Source organism: Microtus pennsylvanicus, chromosome X, assembly GCF_037038515.1.
Source record: "Microtus pennsylvanicus isolate mMicPen1 chromosome X, mMicPen1.hap1, whole genome shotgun sequence".
Lineage (NCBI taxonomy): Eukaryota > Metazoa > Chordata > Mammalia > Rodentia > Cricetidae > Microtus > Microtus pennsylvanicus.
The window spans coordinates 34,038,727-34,055,537 of NC_134601.1; the positions used below are offsets into that span (position 1 = coordinate 34,038,727).

The following is a 16,811-nucleotide window of genomic DNA, read 5'->3' on the forward strand; positions in this document are numbered from 1 at the left end:
TAATGGGCTCTCACTGGGGCTCCTCTTGGATATCCTGTTGTCCTGTGTCATGGCGATCCTGCTGTTTTGTTTCTGTAGGCTTGTCCCCTTAACATGCTCCAACAGTTCAGAGATGAGGTGGATGTTGGGGTGTGCTAACTCATAGTCCTGGTGTTGGGCCTGGGCAGTAGCTGAATTGGTCAGCCTGCCAGTTTTCAGTCATCAGCATTACTCAGGCAAGCTCTCCAGCACTGCCTCAGCTAGTTCACCCAGTGCAACCTCCAGCAAGGGGTGGGGCCAGTTTTTTTGCTCTCAGGTCCTCAGATCTAGGTCCTCCACACTCACATCACCAGGGCCTGCTCTACTCTTAATCCCAGGCAAGGTGCGGGGCCCTCCTGATTATTGTCGGGGAATGTGGGGGGTAACGGTGGGTCAGCTTTCCTGCTCTCATTCTCGGTTCACTTGCACCCAGGACAACAGGGTCAGCTCTAGTCTGCTGCCCAGGTGAGGTGCATACCTGTGGTGAGGGGTGGACAGCAAGCTCTCCTCTGAGGAGTAGGGCCGTTGTGCCTGCTACATTGTCCAAGGAGGAACAGGACCAGTGAAGGACGGGGCCGGCTCAGCACAGCATGGCTCCAAAGATCCCCGTGCTAACACAGGTACATGCTATTGTCTTCATCACAAGACACCAGCCACAAAAGGACCAGGGACGCAGACACAGCCCTTGCAGCAGCTCGGACCTAGATGCCACCACAGTCCTGATAGCACAGACCACCCAGATCAGCATGGTCCCAGGAATCCACAGAGCCCTTGGTGGCAACAGGAGCCACAGACATCATCCCAGACCTGGGCTGCCATGGGGCCACAGACCCAGACATGGCACTAGGCAGTGGCCCATGCCTGGATATCTCCATGGCTCCAGGTGGCAGCACCAGCCACCCAGATCAGCATGGCCCTGCGTGTGGCACATTGACCAATTTAACCTTTTTGTCTTTAATTTCCTTATGTGCAAGATGAAGTAAATTCTAAGCTAAATTAATACTTGCATGGGATAAAAAAAGCTTCAAACAAGCTTTTAGAATTATTTTTGTTTTTTCATCTCTTTTAGGTCTTTGCAGTTGTACGATTTGCTAGTGTGTCAGCTAACCTGTTCTGTCAAGCACTGTGTAGTCCATACTGTAAAGTGAAAGACTCTAAGTAAGTTGACATTTGCTTTAAATTCTTTAAGGTGTTAAAGACTGGGTTACCAGACATTACAATTCCAGCAGATTGGACCTGAAAACAAAATATAGCTGGGACTCTGCTTATGCATCCACAGATGTGGTGTTTCTGCTACAGTGAGAGCGTGGTAGGGTTGGAGGAGTTGTAAATTTTGTGTTAGGTGCCCTTCTTGAGTCCAGAAGAGCATTCCGTTTTCCTATAGGCTCCTATTATCTAAGTTTCCTTTCAGTTTGGTCCTAGGCTGGTCCAGGCAGCTTGATGATCCTTTTCTCTCCATCCATGTCCTATTCTATGCTTTATTATTCCTAAGATGTTCAGAGCATGACTTCTCACTGCCCTGAACTTCTGTCCTCTCTCATTTGCAGGTACATTGCTCACATACATACATGCATGTAGGCTTGCAGCCTGGCCACCTCCTGGAATCCCACCCCTTTGCTACAGAAACCAGTGTCCTCTTTCCCTCCCATCCCTGAGGAAGAAACAGCCTTTCCAAACTTGAGTGGGTAAACTGAGTTTTCTTTATTTTTTTCATGAACATCATATTACTTTCAAAATATAGGTACATGAAGAAAAACCTTTTACTCAAACTTCCCTGTCCTCTATCTTATAGCCATATCACACTGACTTCTCTTCCCTACCTGATACCTTGTTTGCTGAATGTCTTTCTATACCTTTTCAATTCACACTGAAATATAAATTTTGTAAAAATATAAAGTTTTTAACATTTCTATGTAACATATATACCTAAGAACTTTAAAAAAACTTTTATTTTAACATAAAACAAAAATGATCCCTTTCATAGTACTGTTTTTCTTTTAATACCATTGGCTATGCCTCCTATACAGCCATCCAGTACACAAGATCATTTTTTTCTCTTACATTTAAAGCTTTTTCTGTTATCGCCTTAATAGCTCACGTTTCTAATAATGGGTCTTCCTTTAAGACATCTGAGTCTTAAGGAGCTTTCCTACAGGATGGAATGTTTTATCTCAGGAAATCTCTATGAAAGCACTGCCTTTACTAGAGTTTAAGTGCTTGTCAGATAGTTTACCCAAATATCTTTTCCCAAGCATGTTGGCTAAGTGACAAATAGCCCTCTCTTAATCGTGAATCTCACTTGACTTCTTCCCTTCACAACCTAGAGTCCTTGTAGAGAACTGGCTCTTGAACTGTGGGTCACGGCCCCTTTGGGGGGGTCAAATGGCCCCTTTACAGTGGTCACCTAAGACCACTGGAAAGCACAGATATTTACATTACAATTCATGAGAGTAGTAAAATTATGGTTATAGAATAGCAACAGCAGTAATTTTCTGGTTGGAGGTCACTAGAACATGAAGGACTGTATTGAAGGATCTCAGCATTAGGAAGGCTGAGAACCACTATTGTAGAAGTTCCCTTCACTCCTCAGTCCTGGAAGTTTGGTGTCACACCACCCCGAGTTTTCTTGAAGTTCCAAAGTAAGCACCAGACCTAGTAGACATTTTTCAGCCAGCTTCAGCCTCTGTGTCCTTGTCTTTTGATTCTTTACCTGTTCGCATGGCTATGCACTTCATTGTCTGACAGGTTCCCAACTCAGGTTGGTTTTTTGCCCTCTAGTAGACATGTGGCACTATGCAGAGGCAGTTTTGGTGGTCAAAACTGAAGGGTTGGGAATGGATCATGCAGACAGGCTAGGAATCTGCTGAATGCCTTACAGTGCACAAGAACTCTTACCTCACAGCAAAGAACTGTTCAAATCCAGATGTCAAGTGCAATGAGGTTGGGAAACCCTAAAGTAGAGGGAGATAAACAAGCCCAAAAGATGTTCAAAACATTTCAGGGTGGAGATCTGGCCTCCAGCCCTGAAGATAACTGTACCGACACCAACAACAGACAACCCAAAGCCAAATTTCTGCTATTACAGGTGTCCCACAACACAACAGCTCCTTATTCTCCAGGTTCATAGTCTCTAGAGATAGGCAGGAGTCTTCCAGTTGTATCTCAGTCTGGTCCAGGTCCAGTCCCTTCTGCCTGAGGACTAAGACAGGTAGTTCCTCTCAACACATTTTGTAGCCACAGAGGGGGAGAAACAGACTGATCTCCCTTCTACTCCTCACTCCCCCGACCTCCACCATTCCTCTCCTACTGGGATAAAGTTCTGTTGTACTTTATATTTTTGAATACACCAAGAGCTTATTAAATCCCCATTCTCCTCCTTTAGCATGCTGCTGAACTGGAAGGGAGGATCTCATCAGATAGCACTGTGCTTGGCCCTTATATACTAGCAAATCCTCTGTGCCTTATCAGTTGCTGACTCACCTTGGATTAGTGGAGTTTCCTGTTCAGACCTGTCCATGGTTCTGCCCACTGGGGACTATGAAGCATTCTCTTAAGAGGCTGTACAGTCACAGAAGTCCCTGTTTGCATCTGGTACTGGCATAATCTCTAGGCTTTCAGAATTCTCAGAGGGGTGGCAAATCTCCACCAAGTTATTTTGAGTCAAGCATAAACCAGAGGTTAAGCCATCTCAGGCTTCATTGGATGGTTTTATTTCTTCTATTATTCTTCCAGAACTTGAGCATCCTATCCAGTTCATTCCTAGGAATGACTGCCAGAGGCTTGACCTTTTTCTTGTAATAAAATTCGCTCAGAATACAGGCATCCTACCAGTTCATTCCTGGAGACTTGAAATAAAGGAATCCTCACTGCTTGTTCTCCACTTCAACTCCCCTGCCAATTCCATTAAGTTTCTTTAATGGTGCATTGTTTTGAAACTACTATTCTGAGCCAGGTGTGGTAATGTCAACGCTTAGAAGTGGAGGCAGGAGGATCTGGAGCCAGTCATCCTCAGTTACTAGTAAGTTTGAGGCAAGTCTAGGCTACATTAGACCTTTTTTTTTAAATCAAAGAAAAGTCAAAATATGAAAGAAAAAGTGCCTGACATGAGAATGAACTACTTGCTGAGAACAAGCAGCTACTTATCTTAAAGAGAAGGGATTGAGGTAAAATGGTACCTTACATAACACAATTTCATAGAAATGAAAGGTAGCTGAGTTCTCTGTAGTCAGCTCATCAACTCCTCTGTATAGCTGTCAGCTCCTGGAGGCTCTAGTATCTGGCTAAAACTGGAAAGCAGCTGGTTCTGTTCCCTACCTTAGCCAGGGCCAGCGATGGGCTGTGGCCTCCAGAATCACTGCCTATAACCCTGTCCCTGACTTCCAGTGATCCACTGGTTCTTTACCCAAAACTATCCTGAAATTGGATCTTCCCCTTCACATCCTTCAGCCTGAAATCTTTGGCTTAGAATGGATCGCTATAACCTCTGGCTCCATCTTCTGAAGCCTAGGTAAGTAGAAAGAGTAGGGTCTTTTATATATTTAACTGTCTAGGCCCACCAGCCACTAGGGAGGGGCTATGCATACACACACCCAAACACCCCCCCCCGCAACCCACCCCCAACACAGGTGAAGCAGTTCTGGGGTGTCAAATGCTAATGATCTGGAATACAAAAAAATCATCAAAATTTGTCCCTCCCACGTTTCCCCCTTCCCATTCCCATGAACCCCCACTCCGTTCTCCTTTTCACAAACTTCTGAAAATTGATTTCCCTATGGTGACTTTTTGTTCTGTATCATGTTTCTGAACTCACTGAGGGCTCTGCAGCCATATTCGCCTCCCACAGTGGAAGCACTTTTCACACTGTGAAAAATTCACATTTTTACACCAAGGACATTTCCAATTCCCAGGTCTCTGCTGTTGGGCTCCACTATTTTGGCTCTCTTTCGGGGGTTCTTGGAGGTATACTGTAGGGCCCTCAATGTCAGACATATTCATATCAGTAGCCATGAAGTAGGGAGGCATCTGAGGTTCTGTGAGAATGCTTGGTGGCGGGGATGGAGTGGGCGTGACTGGGAAGGGGCTTTCATATGAGTATGTGAATGAAGCAGGGAGTTGGACTGTAACAGATTGTGGGGAGGATGTGGACCCGAGAGCTAAGGGTCCAGAGTCAGAACATGTAAGTGTTTCAGTAGATTTGCCGCCTTCCCTTTCCTTCCCCCCTTCCTCCTCCAGGCCCAAACCATAATCTTTCCAATCCATAACTCCAAAATGACCCACGATGCTTCCTCCCAGCTCTCCTGTGCCTTCCAGCTCCCCAGGGGCAGCCGTGGCTACCTCCTTTTCTGGCTCACCCACTGCTCTATCACTAGCTGTCACCTCTTTTGTCTCTCCTGCATTTTGTGTCTCTGCTTTGGCCCCTCCAGCAGTGGCAGGGGCTCTAGTCGCGCCTGACATCTCTCCAACTGGAAAGGCCCTCAGCTCCTAGAGAGAAGTGGGAAGAGTTGAGCCATATTCCAGAAATGGGGAAAGGGCATAGGGGTGGCATAGGGTGGGGCTAAAACTGGGTTAGGAGGTAATCTTACTGCGTGTAGGAGCTTCAGTCTCAGCAGGTCCCGCTCTCTCTGCACGTCCGCCAGTCTGGTATGGGCCAGTTGAAGCTGGAAGGCTGCCTCCTTGCGCTCCATCTCTTGCTGGTCTGTGAGCTTCTTCAGGTCTGATGCCAAGGCATGTGCCGCTGACCGGTGCAGGGAGGCGAAGTCGTGCAGCCACTGCACCCGGCGCCTTTGCAAGTGGCCTTGCCTCCAAGCAAAGCGAACACCCAGGGCCAGGCCGCCCCAGGCACAGGCTTCCTGAGCCTGGCTAGGCATCTTGTTATCCTCCAGGAGGAGTCGGAGCTTTTCTTCCACCTCCTCCCAGGACAGGGACAGGTTCTCTTGGTAGAACGCAGAGCCTTCTGGTTGCTTGGACATTTGCTCATTGATGAACGTTAACACCTTGTCATGCCGGAACCCACTAGAGGGATCCTCGGGATTCATGATGGCTGATGGCTGAATGCCTTAGGGGCTTTGCGGGCTCTGTTAAGAACAGAACAGTCTGTTGTAGGTTTTTGATAGCACAACCTCTCCCATTAAGCCTTAGCTCGGTACCCGCCAGCCAAGTTTATTTAAAAGTGACTCCTTGGAGGGCTTTCTATCTAGCTAGGACACCCTCCCCTGACTCACTGCTCCCACTAGTAGCCAGAGGACTTACCGGTCCAATACACCTACCACAAGATCAGCCTGCTAACCAAAGAGGACAGCCAGCGGACAGCGACAGAACACAGCAAATTCCAGTCCTCCTCCTCAGGCAAACCGCATCAGAATAAAGGACTCGCTCCAGAGCAAAGGACTTGCGGTCTCGTTCCGACATCTCGCGAGGTTTGCTTTTGGGCTATTCCAATTTCCAGGACGGGCAGGGGGAGGTGAGGGAGCGCCCCCCACCCCCTGTTTGTGCCAAAGACAATTGGGAACCAGCTGTTGTTAGTATTGAGGTCCCTTGAAGACAGAAAAAGTAGTTAAACAGACAAAGAACTATAAATAAATACATAAATAAATAAAAATCTAAACAAGTTTCAAAAGTTGTACCCCCAAGTGTAATAGTTTGTCCCGTGCCTGAAAAAGCCCGCTCTTTTGTATGGAATGTTCCAGAATTGGAACCGCAATCGGAAGCGCCAACCTCACGGGTTTTTCTGACGCAACTAAAGGGGTATAGTATGAGGGTAGCTCCATCCTCCATAGCCCCCTATAATAATTTGCAGTCATTTCTTTTCTCCCAAACCAAGCACCTCCAAGCCCCACCTGCTGCCGCTGCCGCCTCAAGTGCCACTTTATGTGGTGGTTCATAATCAGGATCCTTTCATTTCTTCCATTTACTGCTGAAGCTCTCCAAGATTATGCAGAATTCACTCCTATCCTGTCATCAGAAATGTGTGATATATCAGTTAAAATGCTCAGGGAAGGGGCTGGAGGAAGTCCATTAAGGGCACAGACTGCTCTTGCAGGTCGCGACCTCAATTCCCAGCACCCACATGGTGGCTCACAACCTCAACTACGGGTGCTCTTTTTTGGTGTGCAGACGTACACAAAATACCCATAAGCATAAATGAATCTTAAACATTGGAAAAGAACTCTCAGTGGCTTTCTGACGTTTATATGTCAGAAACCAAATCAGAGTGAGTACTGCTTTGCATTTTTTTTTCCGTTTTTGATTTTTCGGCACAGGGTTTCTCTGTGTATCTGGAGCCTGTCCTGGAACTCACTTTGTAGATTAGGCTGGTTTCAAACTCATGGAGATTCACCTGCCTCTCCCCAAGTGCTGGGATTAAAGTCCTGTTTTGCTGTTTATTATATGACCTTCTTAACTGAATATTAGTTTCTCTCTGTGTGCCTCTGTTGAGGACCAAATGACAAAACTGCGTGTACAGTTGGAGGGTGTTTTCTATGATTTTTTTTGAGACAGAAATTCACTATGTATATGTAGACCATACTGGCTTTGAACTTACAGAGATACGTCTGTGTCTGACTCCTAAGTGCTGGGATTGAAGGTGTATGCCCACCAATTACCACTCTGGTTCTTTTTTACTGAAATGCACAAAGTAAGAATATACATAAATCCTTTTGCATTCATAAGAGAGAACTGAGGCGGCCTTTTAACATTTGTTATTTCAGGGAGGTAGGCTCAAAGGGGCAGTCAAGGGAAAGTCAATTTCCTTTTAACTTTTAAAAATTCTTTCTCTGGTTTCATTTGTTTTAAAAGTAATAGGTTTGCATGCATTAAGAACCTCTAACAACCAGGCAGTGTGGCCCAGGCCTTTAATCTCAGCGCTTGGAAGGCAGAGGCAGGTGGATCTCTGAGTTCATGGCCAGCCTAGGCTACAAGAGTTCCAGGACATCTTGGTCTATGTAGAGAGACTCTTGTCTTAAAAACAATTATAAAAAAAGCAAAAATCTGAAATATTATATGACATTCTAGTAGTAATTTTCTTTGGCATATTTTCAGTAGTAATTTTCAATAGGAATATTGAGTTGTTTATGTGTTTTTGTTTCTGTGACAAGGACTCACTATGTAGCCCTGGCTGGTCTAAAATTTTTTTTTGCTGACCAGGCTGACCTCAGATTCACAGAGATTAACCTGCCTCTGCCTCTGCTGTGCTAGGAGTAAGTGTGTGCATTACCAAGCATGGCTAGAACATTTTCTAAAACAATTTTTTATTGTTATAAAAATGTTTAGAGGCTGGAAGCACGAGTCAGTTGGTAACAGCAACTGCCACATAGATGGAGGACCAGAGTTTTGAATCCTCAAAATCTACACAAAGCCGGGTATGTCTAATCCCAGTCTTCTGGAGGGTAGAAGAAAGGTAGCAACAGGTGGCTCAGGAGCCAGCTAGCCTGGCTTTGTCAACAGCAAAATGAGCCGCAGCCAGCAGGTGGTGGCACATCTTGAATCCCAGCAATCCCGGGAGGTAGAGGCACGTGGATTTCTGTGAATTCAAGGCCAGCCTGATCTACAAAGTAAGTTCCAAGGACAGCCAGAAACCCTGTCTCAGAAAAAAAAAAATGTAGTCTCGAGGAGGAATCCCTGAGGTTACACTCTAACCTACAGACAGACATACACAGCCATGACAAGCACATGCCCATAGCCTGCCTGCCTCTCTCTCTCTCTCTCTCTCTCTCTCTCTCTCTCTCTCTCTCTCTCTCTCTCTCTCTCTCTCTCACACACACACACACACACAAATTTTTTAAAGTTTATGTGCTATAGTTCCCCAAATAAAGATAATTTTCCTGATACCATCAGATAATTGTAAATATTCTTTTAAAAATTATCAACATGTGTTCATTATGTAACGTGGTAGGTTTCTACACACACACAAACAGTGGGGAGGAGATTGATCTCACACAAGAAAAATTTTAACATTTGTCTTTCTGATTGTGGCTCATTTTCTTAACATCATGACCTCCAGTTTTATCCAATTTCTTACAAATGACAAGATTTTTTTCTTTTTAAACTTTTTTGTGTATGGTATATGTGAGTGTATGTATGTATATGTATATGTGTATATATATATATATGTTTGTATGTATGTATGTGAATATACTTGCCTGTGCAGTTGCATTTAGAGTCCAGAGGCTAACATTATGATACCTTTTGCAATCACATTTCTACCTTTTTGTTACTACATTTACTTATTTATTCATACACATGTGTTACAGTACTTATGTGGAAGTCAGAAGACAAGTTGTGGGAATGGATCTCTTCAGCAATGTGGGTCCTGGGTACCTTTTATTAGTGAGTCATTCTCATCTTGCTTCCTCTGTGTCTGGGTGATAACAGCAAGCTGAGCCTTTTCTCAGAATTCTATTCTGGTCACCCTGCCTATACTTCCTGCCTGGCTACTGACCAATAAGTGTTTTATTATACCAATACAAGTGACAAATCTTTACAGGGTACAAAAGCATTGTCCCACAGTACTCTTTGTTGTTGTTTTTTATTTTGATTTTTAGAGACAGGGTTTTTCTGTGTAATAGCCCTGGCTGTCCTGGAACTCACTCTGCAGTCCAGCCTGGCCTTCAATTCACAGAGATCACCTGCCTCTTTCTTCCACGTGCTGGGATTAAAGGATTTGCTTTCTTCTACATGCCAATATCCAGTTAGACCAGAATCATTTATTGTATATGCTTTTTTTTTCATTGTATAATTTTGGCTTTTGGGTATCTATAGTTGGATAGATTTATGTCCCTCTATAAGAACAGCAAGACTCATTAACTATTGATCCATCTCTCTGGTCACATCTTCAAACCATCTTAAAAAATATAAAATAACATTATCAACTTTATTCTACAATGTCAATATTATCTTGATATTAAAAGCTGATAACAACAGCTTTTCATGGAAATAGATGCAAAATTCCTCAGTAAAATACTTTTTACCCGTAATGAGCAATACATTAAAAAAAATTAACCACCACTGCCCAGCGTTCAAAATATCTCTTAAAGATTCTCTGTATTTTCTTGATATCTTTTTAAAATGCCCACTTTCATACTCAATTTTGAGTCTTTTACCTTTTTTAGTTTTTAAGCATGCCAATTTTGTCTATTTTTAAAGGAACCAATTATAATCTTCATTATTTTCCAAACTGATGTGTACTATTTATTTTTCTTTATTTTGATTTGGTTTAATTTTGCTTTTCTAAGAACTTGAGGTACATCGTTATATTGTTTGTGCCTGATTTTTTCTAGTTTTCTTTTATTAAAAATAGACCTTTTTCATACAATTTATTGATTACAGTTTTTCCTCCCAGAACTCCTCAACTCCTTCCCACCTCCCCTCCCATCTGAATCCTCACCCCTCTTTTCTTAGAAAACAGAATGATAATAAACAAAATGAAATAAGATAAATTATACCTGAAGATAACAAAATAAACAAATGGAAAAAAGAGAAAGCATAAGAAATACATATAGGACTGAAGAGATGGCTCAGAGGTTAAGAGCACTGACTTTCCTTCCAGAGGTCCTGAGTCCAATTCCCAGGACCACATGGTGGCTCACAACCATCTGTAATGAGATTTGGTGCTCTCTTTGCAGGCACACATGCAGACAGAACACTGTATACATAATAAATAAATCTTACAAAAAGAAACATATAGATGTAGAGATACACAGGTTAACATCCACAGAAATCTCATAAAAGCACTAAACCAGAAGCCATAATATGCGTGCGCGCGCGCGCGCGCACACACACACACACACACACACACACACACACACACGCACGCACTCACGCACGCGCACACCCGATATTATGAGACAGAGAACCTTTCATGTTGGTGATCAATTGCTGGGTATGGGGGCTGGCTTTAAGAGTGGTTTGTATCCCCAGTGAGAACTAATTTTTCATTTTTGAGTGGTTATCAGTTGGATAGCTTCTGGGTTAGGGATATGGGGGTTTATGTCCAAATTTTCGCTGAGCTCTGGGACTGAATCTGGTGCAGATCTGTGCATGCCCTATGCATGCTTTCATAGTCGTTGTGAGTTCATGTCTGCATCTTGGTCATGCTGTGTTTAGTTCTTGTCTCTTGGATGTTCCCTGTACTCTCTGGCTCTTACAATCTTTCAGTCTCCTCCTCTGCAGGTTCCCTGAGCCCTGAGGGGAGGGATTTAATCGATTGGTTTAGGACTGGGTGAGTGTTTCAAGGTCTCACTTTCTGCATATCTGGCTCTGGGTCTCTGTATTTGTTCCCATCTACTGCAGGGGAAAGCTTCTCTGATGGTGGCTGAGCAAAGCACTGATCTGTGGGTATAGCAGAATGCCATTAGTAGTCATTTTATGGCTACATGAGTTCCCATGGGGCCAACTTGATTAGATATAACCAAATCCTCGTACTGGAAGCTTCATTTGGTGACAGGATGTGTATTTTTCCCCATCATTTGGCTAATTCATTTGGATCGCCCTTCATAATATGTATTTATTTTGGTAAGTTTTTACTGTATTAGAACTCCATACTAGTGAAATGCCCCTTAATTTTAACTGTCTCTCCCTGTATTTCCTCCCACAATCCCCCTCTCCTCCTCCTCCTTCCCACTTGATCCTCTCACTTCTACCCCCTCCCCATCTATGCATATTTTCTATTTTCCTTTCCTTATGAGATCTATCTATTCCCTCTAGTTACTTACTCTCTGCCCACCCTTCTATGGATTGTAGCTTGGTTTTTATTGCCTTCATAGCTAATATCTACATAGAAGCAAATGCATACCATATTTATCTTTATGAGTCTAGAATACCGCAGTGTGATTTTTTTCTAGTTTCATCCATTTCCTACACATTTCACAATGTCAATTTTCAATGTATAAAATGTATAAAATTATACATGGTATAAATGTACCACATTTTCCTTATTCATGTTTCTGTTGAGGGGCATCTAGGTTGTTTCAAATTTCAGACTATTCTGAATAACACAGCAATGAACATGATTGAGCAAGTGTCTTTGTGGCAGGATAAAACATCCTTTGGGTATATGCTGGAGTGGTGTAGCTGGGTCTTGAGGTAGACTGATTCCCAGCTTCCTGAGGAACTGCCACACTGATTTCTGTAATGGTGTATGAGTTTGCACTACCAAGTCGTGTTTCTTGGATGCAGCCCAAAGGATGGCTCCTGTTTTTACATCCTTTCTGTTACTTTATATCTTTTTAGTGGGGAATTGAGACCAAGGATTGTTGATTCCTGCCATTTTGCTGTTTCTGGGGGAGACCATCAAGGCCATCAGAGGGCTGATGCATGTACGGTAAGAAGGAAGTCCAGTTAAACACTACTCAGTAGCCGTATTGATTCAGACAGCTGGAGTCTCTCACCAGGTAGTTTATTTCAGGCATATTTAAACACAACACAATCTGGAAAAAAAAGTTTCTTGGTGATAATTAACCCAATCCCATGTGCACAACAAAGCTTAAGACATGATTACATTGAAACTCTTTGTAAAGTATGCTTGACCTCTTCCATAAAGATGAGTTCTATAGATTGACTGCATGTGACATTTAGGGGATGAATCTGGTGTGATTTCTCCATCATAAAGACAGTGCAACACCAGGCTGTAAACCACCTGAGCTTCTGTTTTTAAAGAATATGTAATGTCTCCTGAAAAGGTGGGTTTTATAGATTGAGAAATAATGATCAAGATAAGGATATGAGGAGAAGGATGGAGGGGATGCAGGTGTGGCTTGGCGATACAGATAGCACAGAGGTCACCAGGCCACATAGCATCCATTCTCAGCTTTCTGGGTGGAAAACAGGTTATACATATAATCCTTTGAGGAGACAACTGTGCATGCAAACCATTGCTGGTTGTCGCGGTGCTCATCTGGGAGCCCAAGGACCTCTGTGTGCCTTACCTACAGTCGTTGTTGTGTGTATTTCCTTTCTTTGGACTTTGCTGGTCTGGAATTATTCCCTGGGTTTTCATAGATATGTTAACCTCCTTGGGTTGTAGTTTGCCTTCTAGCACCTTCTGTAGGTCTGAATTTGTAGATAGATACTGCTTAAATTTGGTTTTGTCATGGAATGTGTTATTTTTCTCCGTCTTTGGTGATTGAAAGTTTTGCTGAGTGTAGTAGCGTGGTTTCTTGGAGTCTGCAGAAATATGTCCAGGTCATTCTGGCTTTAAGGTGTCCATTGAGAAGTCAGATCTTATTCTAATAGGTCTGCCTTTATATATTACTTGGTCTTTTTCCCTTGTAGCTTTTAATATTCTTTCTTTGTTCTGTACATTTAGTGTTTTGATTATTATGTGTCAAGGTCATTTTCTTTTCTGTACCAATCTATTTGGTTTTCATTATGCTTCTTGTACTTTGATAAGTATCTCCTTTAGGTTAAAGAAATTTTCTTCTATGATTTTGTTGAAATATTTTCTGTGCCTTTGACCTGTGTTTCTTCTTCTTCCTCTATTACTATTATTCTTAGGTTTGTTCTTTTCATAGTGTCCCATATTTTCTATCTGTTTTGTGCCAGGAGTTTTTATATTTAACATTTTCTTTGACAGATCCATTTCTTTTACTATGTATTTGATGCCTGAGATTGTCTTCCATCCTTTGTAGTCTGGGGGTGAAGCTTACTTCTGTGGATCTTGTCTGAATTCCTAAATTTTTCATTTCCAGCTTTCTGTCAGTTTGAGTTTTCTTTATTGATTCTATTTCAACTTTCAGGTCACAAACAGTTTTGTTTCCATCAACTGCTTGTGTTTTTATAGGTTTCCTTTTGGGATTTATTTATTTCTTTTAAAGATATTTATCATATTCAAAGAGGCTGTTTTAAGGTCCTTTTCTTGTGTTTCAGCTAGGTTGGAATATTCAGCGCCTGTTGAGGTAGGATTGTTGGGATGTTTGGAGACATATTGTCCTGGCTGTTATTGTGTTTTTATGCTTGCATCTAGGCATCTGGGATTTGGAAGATTAATTCTAGGTGCTGATATCTGGTCTTGTCTTTGTTGGGTGGATGTTTTGTTTCTTGGTTTCTGTTTCCTCTCTTGTTCTTAGGAGAGTGTGGTGACTGTGTGTTGTCTGGGAGGAAAATTTTCTGATTGGTCCCTGATTGGTGTGAGGACTGGGGATTTGAGGTAAAATGTGTTTCTGGGTATTGGGACCTGACACTTAGGAATGAGGATGGACTGGGGATGGTAGAGGACCTTCACAGGAGGGAAGAAAGAAGAATGTTCCACCAGAATCTGCTTAGTTATTCCCATGGGAATGGGAGCAGAAAGTAAGGAGAGGTCACAGCAGGTCTTCTACAGAGCTGCCCTGAGACTGGGGGATTGGGCTTGGAGGAGTGGAGGGAGAGAAGATCTGCAGTTAGCCTCTCTGCTTCCCTGGTCAGAGTGGCCTGGCAGTTCCTAAGAGCTGGGACAAAGCAATGGGTCAGGGGAAAGGAAGTTTGGCAGGGAATATCAGTGTGATCCCCTGGAGATGAGAATAGGAGGAGAAAGGAGTCTGTGATACGTGTTCTGTTGCAGAGCTGGGGGTGAGAGTAGGGATTGGATTCGGAGGAGCAGAGGGAGAGGTGAAGATCTGCTGCCATCAGCCCACCCGTTTTCCTGACTGAAGTGGACTGTGGGTTCCCAGGGAGTGCCTGCTGCAGTTGGGCGCTGGGATGATACAAGAGTTGGGAGAGAGGGAGGTTAGGAGGGGAAGATATGTGGGATCCAGTGGAGGTTGGTGTCGGGGAGGCTGCCACAGGTTTTCTACTGTACAGCTGGGGATGAGACTGGGGGATTGCATCTCACGAAGCAGAGGGAAAGGAGGAGACCTGCAGTCAGCCTACAACAGCTGCTGCTTTCAGCAGGGATTGCACAGTGACTACAAACTCCCCTCTTAGAACTTCTTGTATTCTGTTCTAAAAATTTGAATAAATTGTGTTTTTACTTTTTGAATATAGGATTTTTAAATATATTTCTGTGGTAGCCCACATGTGACTCAATTTCCACCTGGAGTCCATTCTGATTTAAAACTCAATTGAGTTCAAGCTTGCCTTCTCTGCCTGCCTCCTTGAGGGCTGTGAGAAAGTTCTGATTAAGCCCGTGCGAAAGAACACATTATCTACTAAGACACAACTTGGTGTACAGCCGAAGGCACATCCAGACAGAAGAATAAGACTGCTTGCTCAAGGACAGAGTAGTCTTGTGGTTAGATACTGACTGACTGCTGTGCCTTGTTCTGCTTTTGTGTCTAAGAAGGCTCTGGAATAAACTCAGGGCTGATTTGGTATTTACCAACACACCTCCTGGATCTATCCTGTGTTTTCTGTCTGCTTCTTTCATCTGACATTTCCTTAGCCTTAGTGCCCCCACCCCTGACTCCAGGTACCCTAGCAGACTTTGTTGGAGCAGGCTCATACATGCTTCTTGATTTCTTCAATGATCATTCCAGAGTGCTACATGTTTTTGCATATTTTAGGTCGTTTCTCTTGCTATTGAGTTGTAGTTTGATTTCATTATGACCTGATGAAATTAAAGAAGATATTTCTTTTCTATTTGTTTTGTGGCCTAGAATGTTTTTTTAAGAGAAGGATCCATTTGATGCTGAGAAGCATGTGTATCGTAGAGCTGTTGCTTACATTGTCCTATAGATGTTGGTTAAGTCCCTTTCTTCTGTGGTGCAGTGTAACTCTGGAGTTTCACTGAATCTGAGTGGTTTGTCTATTAATAATGAGATAGACCATTGTCTGTTAAGGACAGTAGATATAGAAATCATAGACTATTATTGAGTCTGGAACTATTTTTCCTTCTGTCAAGTAGTGTTTTATGAAATTGAACGTACCCCTCATTATAATATGTAGTGATCATATTGTTTTCTAACTTTTGCCTAAGACTACTTTATTAGAACTATAGTTACTCCTGCTTGTTTTCAGCATTCACTTGCTGAATTTATACATGCTTTTCCATCCTTTTGCTTTACTGTCTTTACCAGTGAGTTGGTACATTTGGATCTTGATTTTTAAATTTATTCAAGTAGTCTGTTTTCTAGGCAGAGATTAAGATATTTACATTTAGGAATATTACTGAGAGATATGTGCTGGTTCCTTTTTATATTATTTGCCTTTGTTTAATTAAAACTTTATATTTTTCATGTGTATGGGTGTTTTGCCTGCATGTTTGTCTTGGGGCACTATGTGTATGCCATATTAGCAGAGGCCACAAAAGGACTGGGGTTGCAGTTGCTTGTTTGATACCATGTAGGTGCTGGGAATCAAACCTGGGTCCTCTGAAAGAGCAGTCAGTACTTGTAAGCTCTCTACCATCTCTCCATCTCCAATCCCGGATACTCTTTCTTGAGCTGCTTGGTCTGGTCTACTGGTGGTATTATTCACTGTTTTTCATTGTTGTTTGTTTTTATTGGACATATTGAGTTTCATTTCCATTAGTTTTTTTTTCTTTTCCTAATTTCAATTTCCTTGATGAATTTCCTCGCCAGGCCCTGAATTGATTTTACTTATTTCATTTATCAGTTTGCTTGAATCTTTTTTAAATTCTTTGATCACTTTTTTTCCATGAGACTTCTGAGTTCTTTGCTGACATTCCAGCCATTTCAGAATGTTTAGATTCTGTAGTTGAGAAGTTGCAGTCTTTTGGAGGAGTCATTTTACCTTGTTTTTTTTTGGGGGGGGGAGGAGATTTGGGTTTCTGAGTTGTAATTTGCACAGGTGTTTCTCCTCATTTGATTTAGGATCTTATTGAGAGCCGTTTTCTTGAAGGTGTCCCTGCTCAGGAATGGTCA

The 16,811-nt window shown here is 42.7% G+C and overlaps 2 protein-coding genes across 9 annotated transcripts in view; one reads left to right on the forward strand and one right to left on the reverse strand.

Annotated features, from left to right (window-relative positions):
- The window catches only part of Vsig1 (V-set and immunoglobulin domain containing 1), a 163,166-nt gene that overhangs the window by 55,064 nt on the left and 91,291 nt on the right, over positions 1–16,811 (forward strand). For 3 of the 8 annotated variants that reach the window (XM_075958172.1, XM_075958173.1, XM_075958169.1), the window contains exons 3-4: positions 1,088–1,176; positions 12,244–12,334. The exons of 3 other annotated variants lie outside the window; for them this stretch is intronic. Coding sequence is in view for 3 of the 5 variants with exons in the window: in XM_075958169.1 (XP_075814284.1) it covers positions 12,328–12,334 (7 nt within the window). In the remaining 2 variants the exon portion in view is untranslated. Of the gene's footprint in view, positions 1–451; positions 639–1,087; positions 1,177–12,243; positions 12,335–16,811 lie in introns of all 8 variants that reach the window. 2 more of the 8 variants (XM_075958170.1, XM_075958171.1) reach the window with 2 other exon arrangements.
- On the reverse strand, positions 3,625–6,053 carry Tex13b (testis expressed 13B). Its single transcript, XM_075958641.1, has 3 exons — positions 5,601–6,053; positions 5,395–5,396; positions 3,625–3,658 (listed from the first exon to the last, which is right to left on the reverse strand). The coding sequence occupies exons 1-3, from the start codon at positions 6,051–6,053 to the stop codon at positions 3,625–3,627; spliced, it is 489 nt and encodes a 162-aa protein (XP_075814756.1).

What these genes read in the sequence shown, in the direction of transcription:
- Tex13b (XM_075958641.1), bottom strand. Translation starts at nt 6,053, where the DNA reads ATGAATCCCGAGGATCCCTCTAGTGGGTTCCGGCATGACAAGGTGTTA.